Here is a 17,515-nt window from a genome sequence, read left to right as displayed (position 1 = left end):
CATCCACTAGGGGCTCCAAAACCGAGCAAATCCCCATAGACTCCCATGTTAAAAACACACGTTTAAAGCCTGGTACACACTCCGGGAGTGACGGCAGGCGAGACGTTGCCAAGATGGCGACGGTGGGAACCGTCCAATGAGCTTCAATTCTGCTCTTCAGAAACCTACGGGTGACGTCACAGAGGCTCCGCCCATCTTTTATATACAGTCTGTGGCTGAAAGTGGGGAAGAACGTCCACGTGGATACCCAGCGTGAAGCCTCCAGTACGTCCGTAAACACTACGTCTGAACATGCGCTTCAGGGCCGAAATGACGTGAATCTGATTTGATGGGACCTGCTGCAGGAACTACAGCTCATCTTGTTCTGTAAAAAGACTTGAACACAAACTAAAATATAAAAACTTGTTTATTTAAAAAAGGAAAAACCAAAAAGCCTGAAAGTAAATGGGTGAGTGTAGAAAGCTGGTTTTAATGTTGATGGAGGGATAAACCATCACTAATGTCTTTTCTTCGTCCTCATATTTCATCCCAAAACAGCACTTTCAGAGTTCTTGTGAGTCCTCATGTGACAAACCAAAGAACTGACTTGATTGAAGCATTTTCCACATGACTTACAGGAATACGGCTTCTCCCCGGTGTGAGTCCTCACGTGGCGCATCAAATCACACTTCCGGGCGAAACTTTTTCCACAGATTTGACAAGCAAACGGCTTCTCCCCGGTGTGAGTCCTCACGTGACAAACCAAAGAACTGACTTGATTGAAGCATTTTCCACAGATCTGACAGGAAAACGGCTTCTCCCCGGTGTGAGTTCGCACGTGACGCAACAAATCACACTTCTGAGTGAAAGACTTTCTGCATGTTTTACAGGGAAACGGCTTCTCCCCGGTGTGAGTCCTCATGTGTCTCAACAAGGAACATTTTAAACTGAAACATTTCCCACATGTCTGACAGGAATACGGCTTCTCCCCGGTGTGAGCTCTTCCATGGATCGTTAGCTTGCTCTTATCTTCAAACGGTTTCCCACAGGTTCTGAAGGAATAGTCTTTCTTATCTGTGTGGTGCTTTTTAAGTCTTTCAAGTGATGACTGGTTAAAAAGTCCTCTTCCTCTTATATAAGGAAAGAACAAGGTGTCAGCTGGTTGCTGTGTATTACAGCCACTTTCTACCAGGACAGAGTTTCCTACATTGTTGTTTCCCTTTCTCTGACAACTCTTGTTTGGCTTCAGATGTGCACGTCTTGCTGGTCCTGAGTCTCCAACCTCGCTTCCTTCTAAACGTGAACGTTCATCTACAGGCGAGGTGGAAGAGGGAACATGGTCTCTGTGTGGTTCTGGGTCACTCTGCTCATTTTCCTCATGAGCAGCAGGAAGCGAGCAGGTATCAGTCTCATCCTTCAGCAGAAGCTGCTCCCCCTCCTGACTGGTCCAGAGTTCCTGTTCCTCTTTAACAAGTACAGACTCTGGCTGCTCCTGGTCCAGATCTGAGCTGCACAGCTGCAGGTCAGCTGGGAACTCCTCCTCTTCCTTACAGAAATATGGATGTGGGGCCTCTGGAGAGAGAAAGAGACATGAGTTATGAACATGGGTGAGAGAAGTGGGACTACTTCAGCTGCATTTATCCCCTCGCAGCGTCTGCTTGAGGTCGTTTACGGCGTCACCGCCGTTTACCCGACGTGCACCCCTTCCAGACCCGACGTGCACCCTTTCCTGCAGAAGTACTCTTTTGTGATTGGTCAGTTTGAGATAAGTGTTTCTGGATTTCTGGAGCATCTCGCTGAATTTGTGCGGTACCCGCGGAGCGTGCTGCTCCAGAAATCTATCTGGTGGTGATAAAAAACTAATCAGTGCTCAGTGGAGGGGTCAGTCACACCAAAAAGGCACCAAGACAATGCAGGATATGAGAGTGCAGACCAACAGGGCCACCGTCCACTGCTGGGGTGAAAGCTGATGGAACACCGTGCACTGCCCTATTAGACAGCAGCTCATAGGTGACCATAGTGATCGACAGCTGGTATGCTGAACATCTGTCTCACGTCCACTACAGCCGGTTTCTGGTTCAGCCATTTGGGTGTGAGAGTCATTATCCCTTCAAAGGCTACACCGGATAGAGCTGGAGTTCTCTGGAAAAACGTGGGGAGGGCAGGTTGCCAGTTCTTGCTTTAGTCCGCTCAGACCCCCGGTGTTCAGATACGTTACCGCTGCCGAGTGGTACCCGTGTACCCAAGCTACAGCCTCTTACAGACCATAAACCAGACATTTCTGTCCCATTTTCAGGTGGTTGGTGTGACTTTTTCCAACGTGCGCTCTCTTTTCTGGTGGGAGTGTAGCTCACCTGTGTGCAGGCTGCAGGTAGATACACGAGGCAACATAATTACACGTCAACATGAGAATAAAATAAATAAAAGCAGGCTGTTTAGTTTTCATAATAAAAGGAAAATATAAACCAGTTCTAGAGGAAAGGGAACCCTTGACCACTTCTGTTGGGGTCTGGTGCAGAATGAACCTAAATAATAAAATATTTTAATTAGGGCTTTAAAAAATAACGTGGTGGTAAATAATTTATGTAATTAATTGCATTAATATTTTAAACACATGCGGCATGACGAGCCCCAGACATCCGTCATTTCTCCATGATGACGGCGGGACGTGGAGAAGCACGATGGGAAAGATCAGTCGAGTTGATCTATGATGGACTGGAGCATAAACTCAGTGTTACTGGAGCAACATGGACGTCGCCTCCGTGAAGAATGAGGGTGTTTTAACACACACTCTTCTCCTGATGAGAGGGTTCCTCACCCACACGTCTCCTGTATTTTTAGCTCCCCCTGCGTCCTGCAGCAAACATGGCTGATCTAGAGGATCTCTGATCGTCTCTGTTTGTGCAGCAGCTGCTTCCTCCTCCTCTCACGTTGCTCCGGGAATCACGGCGGCTGTCGGTGATCAGCTGATCGGCTTTTCTCTCTTGCTGCGTGTGTTTATGGATCAGCTAAGAAGCAGGAAACTAGATTTCATGTTCACACCGTCATGTATTTACCTCTAAGTAGGGCTGGGCGATATGAACATATATATCATCTGGACGATAGAAAACGTCATCGTTTCATATGAGGCTCTATTGTTTACGCTGCGGTTAGATGCTTTACTGCAGTATTTTACGGCATGCCCATGCACGCTGCAAGACATTACCAAACATGGAGGAAGACGGTTCTAGGTGCGTTTCAGAGCAGGGTAATGCACGACAAGATGACCATCCAACCCAAACCGAGGAGCTTGTACCTAAATGAGGAGCAACTTCTGTCGCATGGATGTGGTTTGGATATAAAAAGACCGACGTGGAGCAGACAACCGTTGTTTGTAAGGTATGCCGGCTCCCGGTCCCAACAACAGATTACTAACTTATTTTATTACCTGCTCAAGAATCACGACAAAGAATACAGAGAGTCAACGAGCAAAGGCCGCAAAAGCAGCGTCGACCGGCGGCGAAAGTGCTCATAATAAACTCCAGATGCAGACGCTGCAGCAGCTTTTACGCGTATACCAAAGCCCCGCAGATGGAAGGTCACCGCAGATGCTCCAAGCACATCTGCAAACATGTGGTTCCACACGGTGGAGAAACACTCGATCCGAGAGCTGAAAACACACGACTAAAGTTGTGTTACCTGATTTATATGATGCACGTTTACGTGTTTATATGTTTACATGTTTACGTGTCTATATGTGTACGTGTTTACATGTTTGTGTTTACATGTTACATGTCATATATCAGGATATCAGTTTTAGGTCATTTCATCCAGTCTGAACCAACCATAAGTCTTCTAGAACAATGAGCCTCCTCACCAATTTGTTCCTATGATTCTTCCTACATCTGTCTTTAATTTGTACTTAAGAAGTTTTAAACAAAATCCCTCTCAAAGGACACAGACCAGAGGGGTATTGCACGAAACCAGAATAAAGAAATCCAGGATAATTAAGCAAGCCCAGCTTGACCTAGCTTGCGCGGCCTATCCTGGCTTAATTGGTTGCACGTTTGCTGAGCCAGGATGAGAAGGTGTGGCTAGGTTAAGCCAGGTGAAGATAGTTGGGATAAGTGCGTGTGCACGGCATACTGAAGCAGACCTCGCGATCGCTCACAGAATCACCGATGGGGAAATGGATAAAAGTCGCGCGTCCTACGTCACGGCCGCTGAACAACAGCTCCTGACGGAGTTCTCTGACTAAGTTAAGGATATTATAAGGAAAAAAGGCAATACCAATGCCATAAGTAAAGAACGCGAGAGAGCCTGGCAGACAATAGCCGACCGGCTCAATGCGTAAGTAGTCAAAAACTGTACAATTAGTAAACAGTGCTCCACTGGAACTGTCATAATTAGGCTACAATTAAAGGATTACTTTTCAAATCCACTAACTGTTGTATACTTTAAGAGTGACAAGCAGGTGCATGTTACTCAGGAAATGTAGAGTATGATTAGGTGCAAACAATCATCCACAATGTGTCATTTAATCTATTTTCCTCATGTAATGTTTTTATCTATTTTATCTTTCTGTCCTTCATAAAGGACAAACCTGTCTGGCCATAAAAGGACCTGCAGCAAGTAAAAATTAAATATAAGAACATTTTGCAGGCTGGTAAGTGACTCCAAAGTAGATAACCGTGAACAAATGAGGTGAATAGATGAGGTGTCTGCTGACATGTTCAATGTCTGTATGATTGTAGCAGTTAAAAAAAGGCCTATAGAATTGGCACAGGGGGCAGCCCACCAAGCCAGGATGTGACTCCAGCGGAGGAACTGGCCTCCATTTAAATAAAGGGAGGCCAGTGATGGAGGGGATCCAGGGAGGGACAATAACTGACTCTGTCCCAGCCACAGAAACTGTCCGCTTCATACAAGGTACACAAAGTACTGCAATTCTACTGCACATGGAACACAATCAAATATAATATAGTGTCTGACTTTGGATAATCTTGCAGTGTCTGGGAACACAATTACGCTTTTGGAGCCACCAGAAGATGATCCGGTTAGTACAGTGTCTCCAAATCACAGGCTTGGTATGTTCTGTGAAATCTTAATCCGAGTCCTCTCGCTGCATGTATACGGCAGGGGGAAGGTACATCTGCAGCTGCAGAATGCACGTCTGCAGATGAGGAGACTGTGTCAGTGGAGTCCAGAAGGCTTGAGGCATGTCAGTTTTATGGGATTGGCCTGCTTATTTATTCCATGAAGGATATGAAGTCAGTGATGTGGTGCTAATAGAAAATGTGTAGCAGGACCCGGATGCTGCACAGTCTCCTAAGCGGCCTGGTAACATTGTGAGTATTGGCTAAAGTAAATCTACGTTATGCACAAATCCTGCTGTGCTAACTGACATTTCCTTTACAGACTTCACAAACTGTCAGAACGCTTTATTCAGGGCACCTGGAGAGAGAGAGAGAGCTGGCAGATGTTAAAAGCTGACTCAAAAAGAGAAAGCTCCAAGAAATAGAGCTGGATCTAGAGATTAAACGCTGGACACTCAGAAAACTGGACCTGGAAATCCAGAAACTAGAAAGAGAAGTGAGTGTTTCAATGCACACAGTAACCATATCTGCAATACAGTGTTTTAATCCTTGTTACTTTTGCTGTTGTAGGATCCAAGCAACCAAGACAAATGACTGCTTAATTAAAAAAAAAAAAGAACTAGAACATTGGTGTCCGTCCTCTTTTCATGAATGTAAAAGAATTTCAAAGAACCACCAGTGCTAAACAAAATGCTCACACAGGAAAAGCTCTTTTATTAAATAAAGGGGCTAAATCCAAAAATTAAGTGAAGAAACCTGCAATATATTGCTCCCTGACAAGTCTGCCATTAATGTTGTCCGGGAAGATGGGAGCATTTTCCCAGTCAACATCAACAGCCACTCAGGGGGGGGGGGGGGGGGGGGGGGGGTCTCTCCTTTCTTAGGCCTGCAATGTTATGCAGTACTACGCATGCAGCAATAACATCACAGGCTCTGTCCGGGGAAATCCTCAGGTGGTGCAGGCACTGAAACCGAGATTTCAGAAGGCCGAAGGTCATCTCGATTCGAGCCCTTGTCTTGGTGTGTGCATGGTTGTAGGCCTGCTGTGGTGGGGTTTGGGGATCCGCAAGGGGAGTCAAGAGGAAAGACTCACAGGCGTATCCTTCATCTCCCAGCAGCACACCCGAGAATTCACCTGATAATACAAAATATCATTTAGAAAACAGAGTTACACACACAATGTCCAAGGTGCTTACAGTACAAATGTGTGGGCTACCTTGTGAAAGTCTCTCATAAATTGGACTAGCCCGAAAGACTCTAGAGTCATGCACTGAGCCAGGCCACTTTGCCTCTAAATTGCTCACAAGGCAGTCAGCATCACAGATCATCTGAAATATTTAGTTGTAGCCTATTAAGGTCATTAAATGCACAGAACAGATTCATGTAGGTCATAACCACAAATCACTCTTACCTGAACATTGATGCTGTGGAAGGATTTCCTGTTAATGTAATCTCCCTCATGTTCACCTGAGGGGCGTCTGATTCTTATGTGTGTGCAATCCACTGCCCCAATGATGTTAGGGAAAGCTGTAACAAAAAATAGTGAGTATCCAACTGTGACAGATATACTTAGAAACTAATGGGTGCACATTAAAATTGAGGTTACCTGCAATCTTGTAAAACTCCTCCTTGATGTAGAGGGGTCTTCTGTGGCCAGGGAAGGTGATGAATATATTGCTGAATGATTTCAGCGCCAGACAAACGCATCTGATTGTCCGGCAAATGGTTCCTTTATTGAGGTTCTCTGCATCCCCAACAGAATAAAGGAAGCTCCCACTCGCAAGCCATCTCAATGTGACACAGATCATCTGTGGTACAGTGAGGGCATGGCTTCGCGCTGTCTGGTGCTGTATTTTTGGACTCAGCAGCCTACATAAATATCTTAGTCCATCACCCGAAAATCTGTATCTTTCAATGACACAGTCATCTCCAAAGGCCAGGGGATCTGACCTGTCCCTGAAGACTCGTTCACGTCTGAATGCTCTTCTGAGGATGCGGGCTTCCTCGTCCAGCACATCCTCCAAAAAAGGGCAAGCCATTATGAAGAGGGAACAGGTGAAGGGGAGTTGGACCAGAATATTCTACATTGTCTTTGTCACAGATTAAATTGAAAACACCTTTGAAACTGAGGTATCTAAGCATAGCATTTGTATGGTACACACTTAAGTCTTTACCATATAAGGTTCTCTGTCCCACAGACTGGATTGACACAAGAACATGCATTCCATGCAAATGAACATCCTATAGGCAAACTCTATGATTGGAGGACACAGGACTGAGGAATTTTCTTTGTTTAAACCCTATATAAGACAGAACGACACATCAAGTCTTTAGGTCTTGGTTCTGGCTTTGGGACCTCCAGATTTTGCTGCAGAAATCTGTTTTGATGTCTGAACTTTTGTAATAAACTTCTTTTTATTATTCAAGTCAGCGTCCAGAGACGTTTTTGCCTGAAAGCCAATTTTTCCACATCTCCTGATCAAGATACATCAAATTCTCATCAGCTGTGTTTTGTAATCTCAATTACTGCAATAAAACACATATTTATAAAACCTCTGACAGCAATTTGACGAGCAGTCTTCATTAGCATAGCAATATAACACTTGGCCTGATGAAATCATGCACTTATGACCAAGTTGATATTGTGTGATGAAATCGTGATCCTGTATTTAAATAAAATGACTGGAAAAAAAAAAAATTATATGCACTGCACTAGCACTACATGACAGCACCTGGGTCCAACTGGACTCAAAGCGGTCTGACTAACACTTAATTATGACGTCCCATCTTGTTTGAATTCATGCTTGTGTTGTTCTTACTCTCAAATGTAAGTCGCTTTGGATAAAAGCGTCTGCTAAATGACTGTAGAATAGAATAGAATAATAATACTACAACTAGAATCCATATAAAAAGGCTGCTGCGATTACGAACAGATTTGGATTAAATGTACAGTGACTGTATATGTAATATTTTAATACTGGATGATTAAAATGACGCGCCATACTTAGGAAGACCATGGACATGCTGTAAAACACATTAATTCCTCACAGAATTGACGTTAGACATGCAGGTGACTCGCTAGGATTAATCTTAGCCTGAGCAGTTAGCCTGGTCTGGAGCAGGCTAGCTGCAGCGGATAAATCACCACAGTAACTTGGCCGGGTTTAGTTTGAGCTGCTTTCATGCAACCGACTTAGGGCTAAATTCAGCCAGGATAACCAACATATCCCGGCTTAATCCCTTATCTTGGTTTCGTGCAATACCCCTCAGGAGGTTAGTGGTGTTATTAACCCGGTTAGTGGTGTTATTAACCAGGAGGTTAGTCGTGGTATTAACCCGGAGGTTAGTTGTGGTATTAACCGGTTAGTGGTGTTATTAACCCGGATAGTGGTGGTATTAACCAGGAGGTTAGTGGTGTTATTAACCGGTTAGTGGTGGTATGAACCCGGTTAGTGGTGTTATTAACCCGGATAGTGGTGTTATTAACCAGGTTAGTAGTGGTATTAACCAGGAGGTTAGTCGTGGTATTAACCCGGAGGTTAGTCGTGGTATTAACCGGTTAGTGGTGGTATTAACCTGGTTAGTGGTGTTATTAACCCGGATAGTGGTGGTATTAACCAGGAGGTTAGTGGTGTTATTAACCGGTTAGTGGTGGTATTAACCTGGTTAGTGGTGGTATTAACCAGGAGGTTAGTGGTGGTATTAACCAGGTTAGTGGTGTTATTAACCAGGTTAGTGGTGTTATTAACCAGGAGGTTAGTGGTGGTATTAACCAGGTTAGTGGTGGTATTAACCAGGAGGTTAGTCGTGGTATTAACCGGTTAGTGGTGGTATTAACCTGGTTAGTGGTGTTATTAACCCGGATAGTGGTGGTATTAACCAGGAGGTTAGTGGTGTTATTAACCGGTTAGTGGTGGTATTAACCAGGTTAGTGGTGTTATTAACCAGGAGGTTAGTGGTGGTATTAACCAGGTTAGTGGTGGTATTAACCAGGAGGTTAGTCGTGGTATTAACCCGGAGGTTAGTCGTGGTATTAACCGGTTAGTGGTGGTATTAACCTGGTTAGTGGTGTTATTAACCCGGATAGTGGTGGTATTAACCAGGAGGTTAGTGGTGGTATTAACCAGGTTAGTGGTGTTATTAACCAGGAGGTTAGTGGTGTTATTAACCAGGTTAGTGGTGTTATTAACCAGGTTAGTGGTGTTATTAACCAGGAGGTTAGTGGTGGTATTAACCAGGTTAGTGGTGGTATTAACCAGGAGGTTAGTTGTGGTATTAACCAGGTTAGTGGTGTTATTAACCAGGAGGTTAGTGGTGGTATTAACCAGGTTAGTGGTGGTATTAACCAGGAGGTTAGTTGTGGTATTAACCAGGTTAGTGGTGGTATTAACCAGGTTAGTGGTGGTATTAACCAGGAGGTTAGTTGTGGTATTAACCAGGTTAGTGGTGTTATTAACCAGGAGGTGTAAATGTTAAAGCCAAGGAAGTCCTATCCTTTATTTGCTTTGTCAGCTCACATATTCTATTTTTTATTAAACCCGTGAAACACGTTTCATCCCTACAGGAATCTTCCAGTTCAATCAGTTTCCTCTGATTTTAATGTTTCTGATTTCATTTTATTTCTGTCTGAAAACTAGAGTTGCCACCAGTCCCGTTTTTCCCAGAATTGTTCTCTTTTTTTACAAGCTGTCCCGGGAAAAATAAAATCTCTCCCGGGACACAATTTGTCCCGGTTTTTCGGGGAAAATGCAAAAACCTTATTTGATTTCCTTCGTTCTGTAGTCTACAGATGTCCTCTGTGTTAATGTGGCTGTACGTCACACGCAAGTGACGTGCCCAAGCGCTGAAAGTGGCCCGCGCAAGCCAAGCAGGCCAGGGAGGGAAACTTGATGGAAGACAGACAGCAAGCTGAATCAGGCGTCCGTCTTATTTTCGCCAAGTTTTGGAGTCTTTAATTAAAATGGGAGGAGAGACAACGGACGAGGAAGGAGAAGGAGCAAATTCATGTAAGCCACCGGCAAGAAAAAAACGATATACTCGTTACAATCCTCACTGGGCGACACTTTCGGAGTTTGAATGGGTACGGCCGACCCAGGAAGACCATTTTTCAGCTACTTGTGTTTTGTGTCCGGCAAAAATATCCGTAAAATATGAAGGGAAAAACGCTTTGGAAATCCACGCGAAAACAAAAAAGCATCAAGTTGTGGTATCAAACAAACGAAAACAGGCAGCCATTGCAACTTTTATGACCAAAAAAGGTTCACCAGAGGAAGACAAGATTGCAGTGGCAGAGCTTACCAGTGTGTACCATGGAGTTAAACACGGCCACAGTTACTTATCAACGGATTGTGGCAATAAAGTCAGTGCTAAGATCTTTAATGATTCTACAGTTGCCAAAAAAATTTCATGTGGAAGAACAAAAAGTGAGGCTTTAGTCCAGAATGTCTTGGCTCCTTTCAGCCAGGAGCATTTAGCAACAGAACTGCAGGATGCACCATATTTTTCTGTCTGTTCCGACGCATCAAACTCGGGCAACGCAAAACTGTATCCATATACAGTTCAGTACTTCCACACAGAGGAGGGCGTTAAATATGGCCTGTTGGAATTTTACGAGGACCCGCATGAAACTAGCAGTGCCATCTATGAGCAGATTGTGGACATCACAGAAAAAAATGGCCTGAGAGTGAGTCAGATTAGTGCGTATGGAGCTGACAATGCATCTGTGAATTTTGGCAAGCATAACTCAGTTTTCCAAAAACTAAAAGAAGTCAATCCACACATCATGAAGGGAAACTGCAAATGTCACTTGATTCACAACACCCTGAAAAACGCAAACAGAATTCTCAGTGCTGCAGGTTATGATGCTGAAGCTATTGTCTTAAAAATCTACAGCGAATTCTCATGCTCAGCCAAAAGATCAGATTCTCTGAAGGAGTTTTGTGAGTTTACTTCAATACAGTATAAAGAGATACTGAGGCATGTTCCAACCCGTTGGCTCTCTCTGTTGCCTGCAATTCAGCGGATCTTGGAGTGTTGGCCTGCCCTGAAGTGTTACTTTTTGTCACTGGGAAAGGAGGACTGTCCTGACATTATTTGGAGGGTTATGTGCAATGGTGCTACTGATGCTGTCACTGGCAACAGCAATGAGGTGACACTGCCTGAGTGTGTCCTGCTGTTCCTGCACAATGTCATGCAAGAGTTTCACTGTGCAATTCTGAAGCTGGAAAATGAGAGTGCTACTCTACTGGATATTCATGAAGTAATGAGTCGATTGCGCAGCCAATTAATTTTGCGCCGTGCAGACAGATTCTATGGTCATAAAACAAAGCAAGCAATCCGAAAACTGAGTGCAAGAGAACAAACAAAGTTTGCAACACTGGCTGACTGCTTCTTTGAAAAGGCTGTTCTGTACCTTGAGGCTAACTTTGATTTTGATGATCCAGTTTTGTCTCACACCAGCTGTCTCCATCTAAGTGGTCCGATGGAGTGGGATGGACTTGAAGGATTGGTCAACAAACTAGCTCTGGACATAGGCGAAGACAAACTGTATCAGGACTACACTGTACTGAACAGTGTCTTTGAAAGCATCCCAGAAGATCTGGCACCGGACAAGAAATGGGTGTTTTTTTTCAAGAGGGTGAAAGGGGCCACTGAACTGCTCAAAGTGGTGTCTTTTGTTTTCTCTGTACCTGTCAGTAACGCCTATGCTGAGCGTGTATTTAGCCACATGGAGGATGTCTGGTCAGACAAAAGAAACAGGATGTCAGTGGCGCTGGTCAAAGCCGAACTTCAAGTCAGACTAAACTTTAAAGTATCATGCTTGGAGTTTAAAGCGTTCATGGAAGGACAGCACGAACTACTGAAGGCAGCAAAAGGAGATTCCAAGTACACATGGAAAAAGAGGTGAGTGGAAGCCCAAATTAATTAAGTTAAAACGTTTGTAATGGAATTACATTAAATCATGTTGTCACTTGTATTTCTAAAATGTGTATTCAATGTAGAAAGGGGCAGCAACAGACAAATAAGTCCAGAGTGAGTGCAGGGTCAAGTGCATCTTTGTCAGGGTCAAGTGCATCTTTTACAGGGAGAGAATCAGTGCCAGAACAAATGGGTAAGCAAGGAAATAGAATGTCATTCAAGTGTCAACTTAATATATGTGAACATCTAATCATGTTTTAATCTGTAAATCAAATCTATATTTATAATAGAAGATGGCAGCAGCAGGCCAAGGAGTCCATCCAGATTAAGTGCAGCAGACTCGATAACATCTGTGTCAGAGAGACAACCTGGTTCACAACAAAGAGGTAAGCAAAGAAATTAGTTGTTCCACTGTGACGTTAGTATATCTTCACATTTAATCATGTTTTAATAGGTATGTTTATCTATTTATATGTAATGTAGAAGATGGCAGCAGCAGGCCAAGGGACTCCAGATCAAGAGCAGCAGATTCAAGAACATCTGTGTCAGAGAGACAGTCTGTGTCAAGAAAAAAGCAAAGGTACAATAAGGGGCAACAAGGAGTCTTACAACTTTGTATAGCCTAGATTACTAAATCAATGTAGTATAGTTTACCTATCATTGTCAAAGCAAATATGCTTCTGTTAGATCTTCCACTGCATATCTCTCCTGTCATGTCTCTCTCTGTGTTCTAGTGTGTTGGCATGGCTGCTCAACTCGGACGTCTCAAATATAGGGTGACTCATCAAAATTATCAGCTGATATCTACTCTGTTTTGCCTAGCAGTCAGCATTGTGTATGAGAGATTTTGATCCGTAAAAAATTAAAAATATTAACAGGACTTTGTCTCTGTCTCCTATGTCTGAATTTCATGTTAATTTAGTTTGAACTGATAATAATCCCCGATTCCTCTGCCCCAAACTTTATGTCCAGTGTCCCTTTTTTCCACAAATCCAAGGTGGCAACCCTACTGAAAACTGAGGCTCCAGCTTCATTTTCCTCTGAGTGTAAAACTAAATGTACCGTAGAGCTCTGATCAGGATCCTCCATGAGTCCATGTGTTAGTTCATTCAGACCATCCCAGTGTTTCATACCTGTTCTGATTAACTTTATCTGTGGATTCCAGGTGATATCCAGCAGTCTGCGCTGACGATCGATCTCTTCTTCGTACTGGACGATGGTTTTTTCAAACTCTGTGAATATTTCTTCAGCAGCAGCAGTTAGTCGCTCGCTGATAAACTCTCTCAGATGCTGAACTGAAGACATTGTTGCTGAAACACTGAAATATTCAGCTGAGAGACGACAACACAACCGTCTTCCTGCTCCGTCCTCACACGAGGAAAGCTAACGATGCTGCTAGCGGCTTGTTTACTTCCGGTTGGTGTCACACTGGGAAGGTCCGGGTGGGGAGGACCGATGACTTTGATTCCACCTCAAACATGGATTTAAGTCTAAATTACATTTTGTGTGAACGGTTTATTACATAGTAACTTAGCGTGAATTAAAACCAAAACAAGATTCTGAAAACGAACATACAGATAATAATGGTTGAAGAATGAAATCTAGACAAAATCTAGTCATTGAAACTTTCATCAAATCTCTCCCTAAATGATTTTATTTCTTCGCTAACAGACAGACAGACAGACAGACAGACAGACAGACAGACAGATAGATAGATAGATAGATAGATAGATAGATAGATAGATAGATAGATAGATAGATAGATAGATAGACATGACCTACTCTTTGGTAGACGTAGAAGAAGACACAGAAGAAAAGAAATGAGAAGCAGCGTATTTGTATCTGTGGTGGTTACAGTAACTGTATAATGTTAATCAGGCTGGTTTTGAGTTGAGCTTTGAAGGTTAGAAGAGAATGAGTGTTTCAGACGTTTGGTGGCAGAGGGAGGAGCAAAGCGACCGGGAGCTCTTCTCTGGATGGAGGAGGAGGATCTGAAGGAGCTGGCTGAGGTGGGGCCAAGGGGGCATGTGAAGGGGGTCAGACAAACATAGAGGGGCGTGGTTGAGGAAGGCCTTTAAAGGTGTAGAGGAGGAGTTTGAATTTGGACAAAAGTTATGTCATTGTGCAGAGACATGGGGCCGTATACGGTGCTGTGTGAAGAACAGGGATTAAAGTTTGCTTGAAGCTTGTAACAAATACGTGTGTGATGGTGAAAACTAGCTCAGTAGACGTGTAAAGTAAGATGAGAAACTGACAAACACACTAGTACCGGGGCTTCCACAGTGCTCTTCATTTGTTACGGGTTCATCAACCTTATAAAGCCTGGTTGGTTGGACGGCTACTGTCTTATCATACATGAACAACACAGAAGCTACACAACTCGTACATCACGATGAGGCACGAGCCGAGCATGTTCCTAAATTCTGTCCGAGCATGTCCGTCCATTCTCCATGAGATCTACAGTAATACTGCATGTTTTATGGCGGAGCTTTGAAGGGCCTCACGGGCAGCCATCTTGCTACAGGCTTGCTCTGTCGCGGGATCTGTGGTATCTGAGGGAAGGTGAGGGATCTGCACAAACATAAATCCTCTTATTCCTGACGGATTTCCAAATTAACAAAGCGGTTTGGTTTCTTACAAAAGTTATTAACTATAATTCTGAAAACTTGAACATGTTGAAACTGCTTTTGTCTTTGAAAAACGACGTAACCATGCAGCACAGGTGTGTTCTCCATCAGAAGGGGCAGTAAGGCTCATCAGAGCAGCAGAGCGGCTCATTGGCCAGGCATCAGCAAGTTCCAGCCAATCGCAGCCCTTCAGACCGCTGGAGGTCCTGTGCCTGGTACGGAAGAGGATCGGGTCGGAGGATGTGCTTTTGTTGGAGGAGCACATCGGCTGCACACAGTACGGCGCAGACCGTCACCACCATGCTGCTAGCGCTAGCTGCTCCCTGGTTTAAGCTAAGGCTGCACCATGTCACCACGAGTTAGCCTAAATATTGATTTAACATAAATACCTTTACGTGTATATTTATTGTGCCTACCTGTTTATTTTCATGTGAACGTCCACGGTTAAAGCTCTGTTAGAATCTTTGGCTATAATTATTCTTTATTAATAAGGATGTGTTGTCAGAGCTTCATCTCTGGAGTTTATAACCAACCAAACCAAGAAAGTTGCTATAAAATTGAGCAAGTTGTAGTTATTTATAAACTCATGCACCATTAAAACTGTAATGAGCAAGCGAGCTGACTGAGGCAAGATGGCCGCCAGCGCGGACGTTTGATCCAGTGGTCAACAGCGCAGGTGAGTCATCTGGTTCTATTGGGTTTTTGTTTTGTTTTTTTATAGGGTCTTTATTGAGAATTGTATATTACAGAACATCACAGTAACAACAACATAAGAGCAAGAACAATAACAAAAACCATAATAACAGAGTACAAAAAAATCAATAAATGCCGACATAAACAGCCGACATAAATCAATGGTTTTCAGCGCTTTCTTATTATTTCATTTTTTATTGTCATGAGGTATTGTTTGAGTTCCTTTGTAAAAGTTAAGAACAAGGGTTTTTGGTTTGAGAATTTCATTTATGGATGTGGTATTTAGCAAGAATCAGAATTAAAATAATTACATAATATTGGTCGAGTTATAGGAAAAGGAACCAAACGACACATCTCCATATGTGAGAGAAAAATGGAGGTCAACTTTAAGATGCAGGAGAGGTCACAGGACCAGAACAGACGATGGAAATCTTCTTCGGAGTGATCACAAATAACATCATTATCCTTCCTTTATCTGTGCAGAAATAGCTTGCAGCAGTGGCGGCTGGCCAATAGAGGGCGCTAGAGCGCCGCCCCACCACTCCCCACAAAAAAAATATATGTATATCTTTTTTAGATGAGCAAGATAAAAATATATATAATTAGCGAGTAAATTTGTTGTGTTCATCTACGTTGTTTAAAGTTACTGATTGGTCACATGTTTCCTCCCCCGGGCGCAAAAATCTTCACTCACAGACTCTCGCTGTAAGTTGAACATGCGCAGTTGCTTCTCTTCAATGCAAGAGATAGAAGCTTAGCTGAATTTGCATATCCCTGCCCGGACTAAGCTGTGGGATGACGTCACTATCGTTCGTGACAAGGTGCGCCAGAGTCGGAGAAGAAGAAGAAATGACGACAAAATGAGTAACTCTGTAAAATCACTAATAACAAAACCATATGAGAGGAGGAGATTTCAAGAGAAGCTTGAAGTGAAACAGCTTGGGCCTGATCAGCCAGATATTGTCATCAATCATCAGTCCAAAGACAGAGGGAGACGGTACACCCGGCCATTTTCCAGGACCTGGTTTAGCAACAAGGCTTGGCTAACTGCATGTAGCGACGCTAATGCTTTATTCTGCTTTCCTTGCCTCCTTTTTCAAACACCTGGATCAGACCCAGCATGGATTCAATAATAATAATAATAATGGATTAGATTTATATAGCGCTTTTCAAGGCACCCAAAGCGCTGTGTGAATCCATTATTCATCCACTCCTCACTCATACCTGGTGATGGTAAACTACGTGTGTAGCCACAGCTGCCCTGGGGCAAGCTGACGGAAACGTGGCTGCCAGTCTGCGCCTACGGCCTCTCCGACCATCACCGAACATTCATCCACACATTCATACACCAGCGATGCCAACACTGGAGGCAAGGAGGGTTAAGTGTCTTGCCCAAGGACACAACAACAGATGACTGCGGGAGCGGGAATCGAACCGCCGACCTTCCGATCATTGGACGATCTGCTCTACCGCCTGAGCCACTGCCGCCCCAGACAGGTATGACTGATTTAAAGCACTTTTCAGAAAAAGCAAAGAAGCACGAACAAACTGGGATCCACATCAAAACGCACTGCGACTCGCCATGTTTGGGAAAATGAACATTTCTGCTCAGCTTGATGAAGGCTACAGGATAGGGATCCGTAAGCATAATGAGGAGGTCGACAAAAACAGGCACATCCTGTCTGAAATAATAGACTGTGTCAAGTTCTGTGGTGCATTTGAGCTAGTCCTGCGTGGACATGATGAAAGTGAAAGCTCAGAAAATCCTGGCATTTTTAGAGGACTGGTGGACTTTGTAGCATCACTAGATGCAGTTCTACATGAGCACCTGCAGACAGGGAACGTCCAAGACTGTACAGAATGAACTACTTGACTGCAGCTCTCAGTGTTGAGAGAGTGCATCATTGAAGAAGTCAGGAGTGCAGACTTTGTCTCCATTCAGGCTGACGAAACAATGGAAATCTCAACTCAGCATCAGCTGGTGCTTGTGATCCGTTACATTGACAAAGCCCATTATGTGCAGAGAGGTTTTTTGAGTTCATACCTCTCCACAGTGCCACAGCTGACTCCATTGCCACAGCGCTTCTGGATAGGTTGAGCTCCATTCTCCCTGATGACCAGAAGAGCAAGCTCATTTCCCAACATATGATGGTGCAAGTGTCATGAGAGGAGCCACAGGTGGTGTGCAGAAGAAGATGTGTATGTGAATGCATACTATGTTCA

The 17,515-nt window shown here is 43.8% G+C and overlaps 2 protein-coding genes and 1 pseudogene across 3 annotated transcripts; 1 reads left to right on the top strand and 2 right to left on the bottom strand.

The window, feature by feature from the left end:
- Positions 1-393: 393 nt before the first annotated feature.
- Positions 394-13,391, bottom strand: LOC121645133 (oocyte zinc finger protein XlCOF22-like). The gene is made up of 2 exons (XM_041993532.1): positions 13,106-13,391; positions 394-1,551 (listed from the first exon to the last, which is right to left on the bottom strand). The coding sequence occupies exons 1-2, from the start codon at positions 13,275-13,277 to the stop codon at positions 524-526; spliced, it is 1,200 nt and encodes a 399-aa protein (XP_041849466.1). The 5' UTR covers positions 13,278-13,391; the 3' UTR covers positions 394-523.
- LOC121645155 lies at positions 5,761-7,093 on the bottom strand (annotated as a pseudogene).
- On the top strand, positions 9,813-12,852 carry LOC121645169. Of its 2 annotated transcripts, XM_041993579.1 has the most exons (6): positions 9,813-10,209; positions 11,881-11,957; positions 12,056-12,165; positions 12,263-12,358; positions 12,456-12,552; positions 12,707-12,852. In XM_041993579.1, the coding sequence occupies exons 1-6, from the start codon at positions 10,015-10,017 to the stop codon at positions 12,750-12,752; spliced, it is 621 nt and encodes a 206-aa protein (XP_041849513.1). In that variant the 5' UTR covers positions 9,813-10,014; the 3' UTR covers positions 12,753-12,852. The 2 variants fall into 2 exon arrangements, with proteins under 2 accessions (XP_041849513.1, XP_041849514.1); XM_041993580.1 differs by lacking the exon at positions 12,056-12,165.
- Positions 13,392-17,515: the final 4,124 nt, after the last annotated feature.

The sequence above is a fragment of the Melanotaenia boesemani genome, chromosome 8, assembly GCF_017639745.1.
Source record: "Melanotaenia boesemani isolate fMelBoe1 chromosome 8, fMelBoe1.pri, whole genome shotgun sequence".
Taxonomy (NCBI): Eukaryota; Metazoa; Chordata; class Actinopteri; order Atheriniformes; family Melanotaeniidae; genus Melanotaenia; species Melanotaenia boesemani.
Note: the sequence above shows the minus strand (reverse complement) of the source record. Positions and strands in the feature narration are given on the sequence as shown.

What these genes read in the sequence shown, in the direction of transcription:
- LOC121645169 (XM_041993579.1), top strand. Translation starts at nt 10,015, where the DNA reads ATGGGAGGAGAGACAACGGACGAGGAAGGAGAAGGAGCAAATTCATGT. An exon ending in AAGTACACATGGAAAAAGAG is followed by an intron (nt 11,958 to 12,055) that starts GTGAGTGGAAGC and finishes TATTCAATGTAG; the next exon opens with AAAGGGGCAGCAACAGACAA. An exon ending in ACCTGGTTCACAACAAAGAG is followed by an intron (nt 12,359 to 12,455) that starts GTAAGCAAAGAA and finishes TATGTAATGTAG; the next exon opens with AAGATGGCAGCAGCAGGCCA.
- LOC121645133 (XM_041993532.1), bottom strand. Translation starts at nt 13,277, where the DNA reads ATGTCTTCAGTTCAGCATCTGAGAGAGTTTATCAGCGAGCGACTAACT. An exon ending in GATAAAGTTAATCAGAACAG is followed by an intron (nt 1,552 to 13,105) that starts GTATGAAACACT and finishes TTCTCTCTCCAG; the next exon opens with AGGCCCCACATCCATATTTC.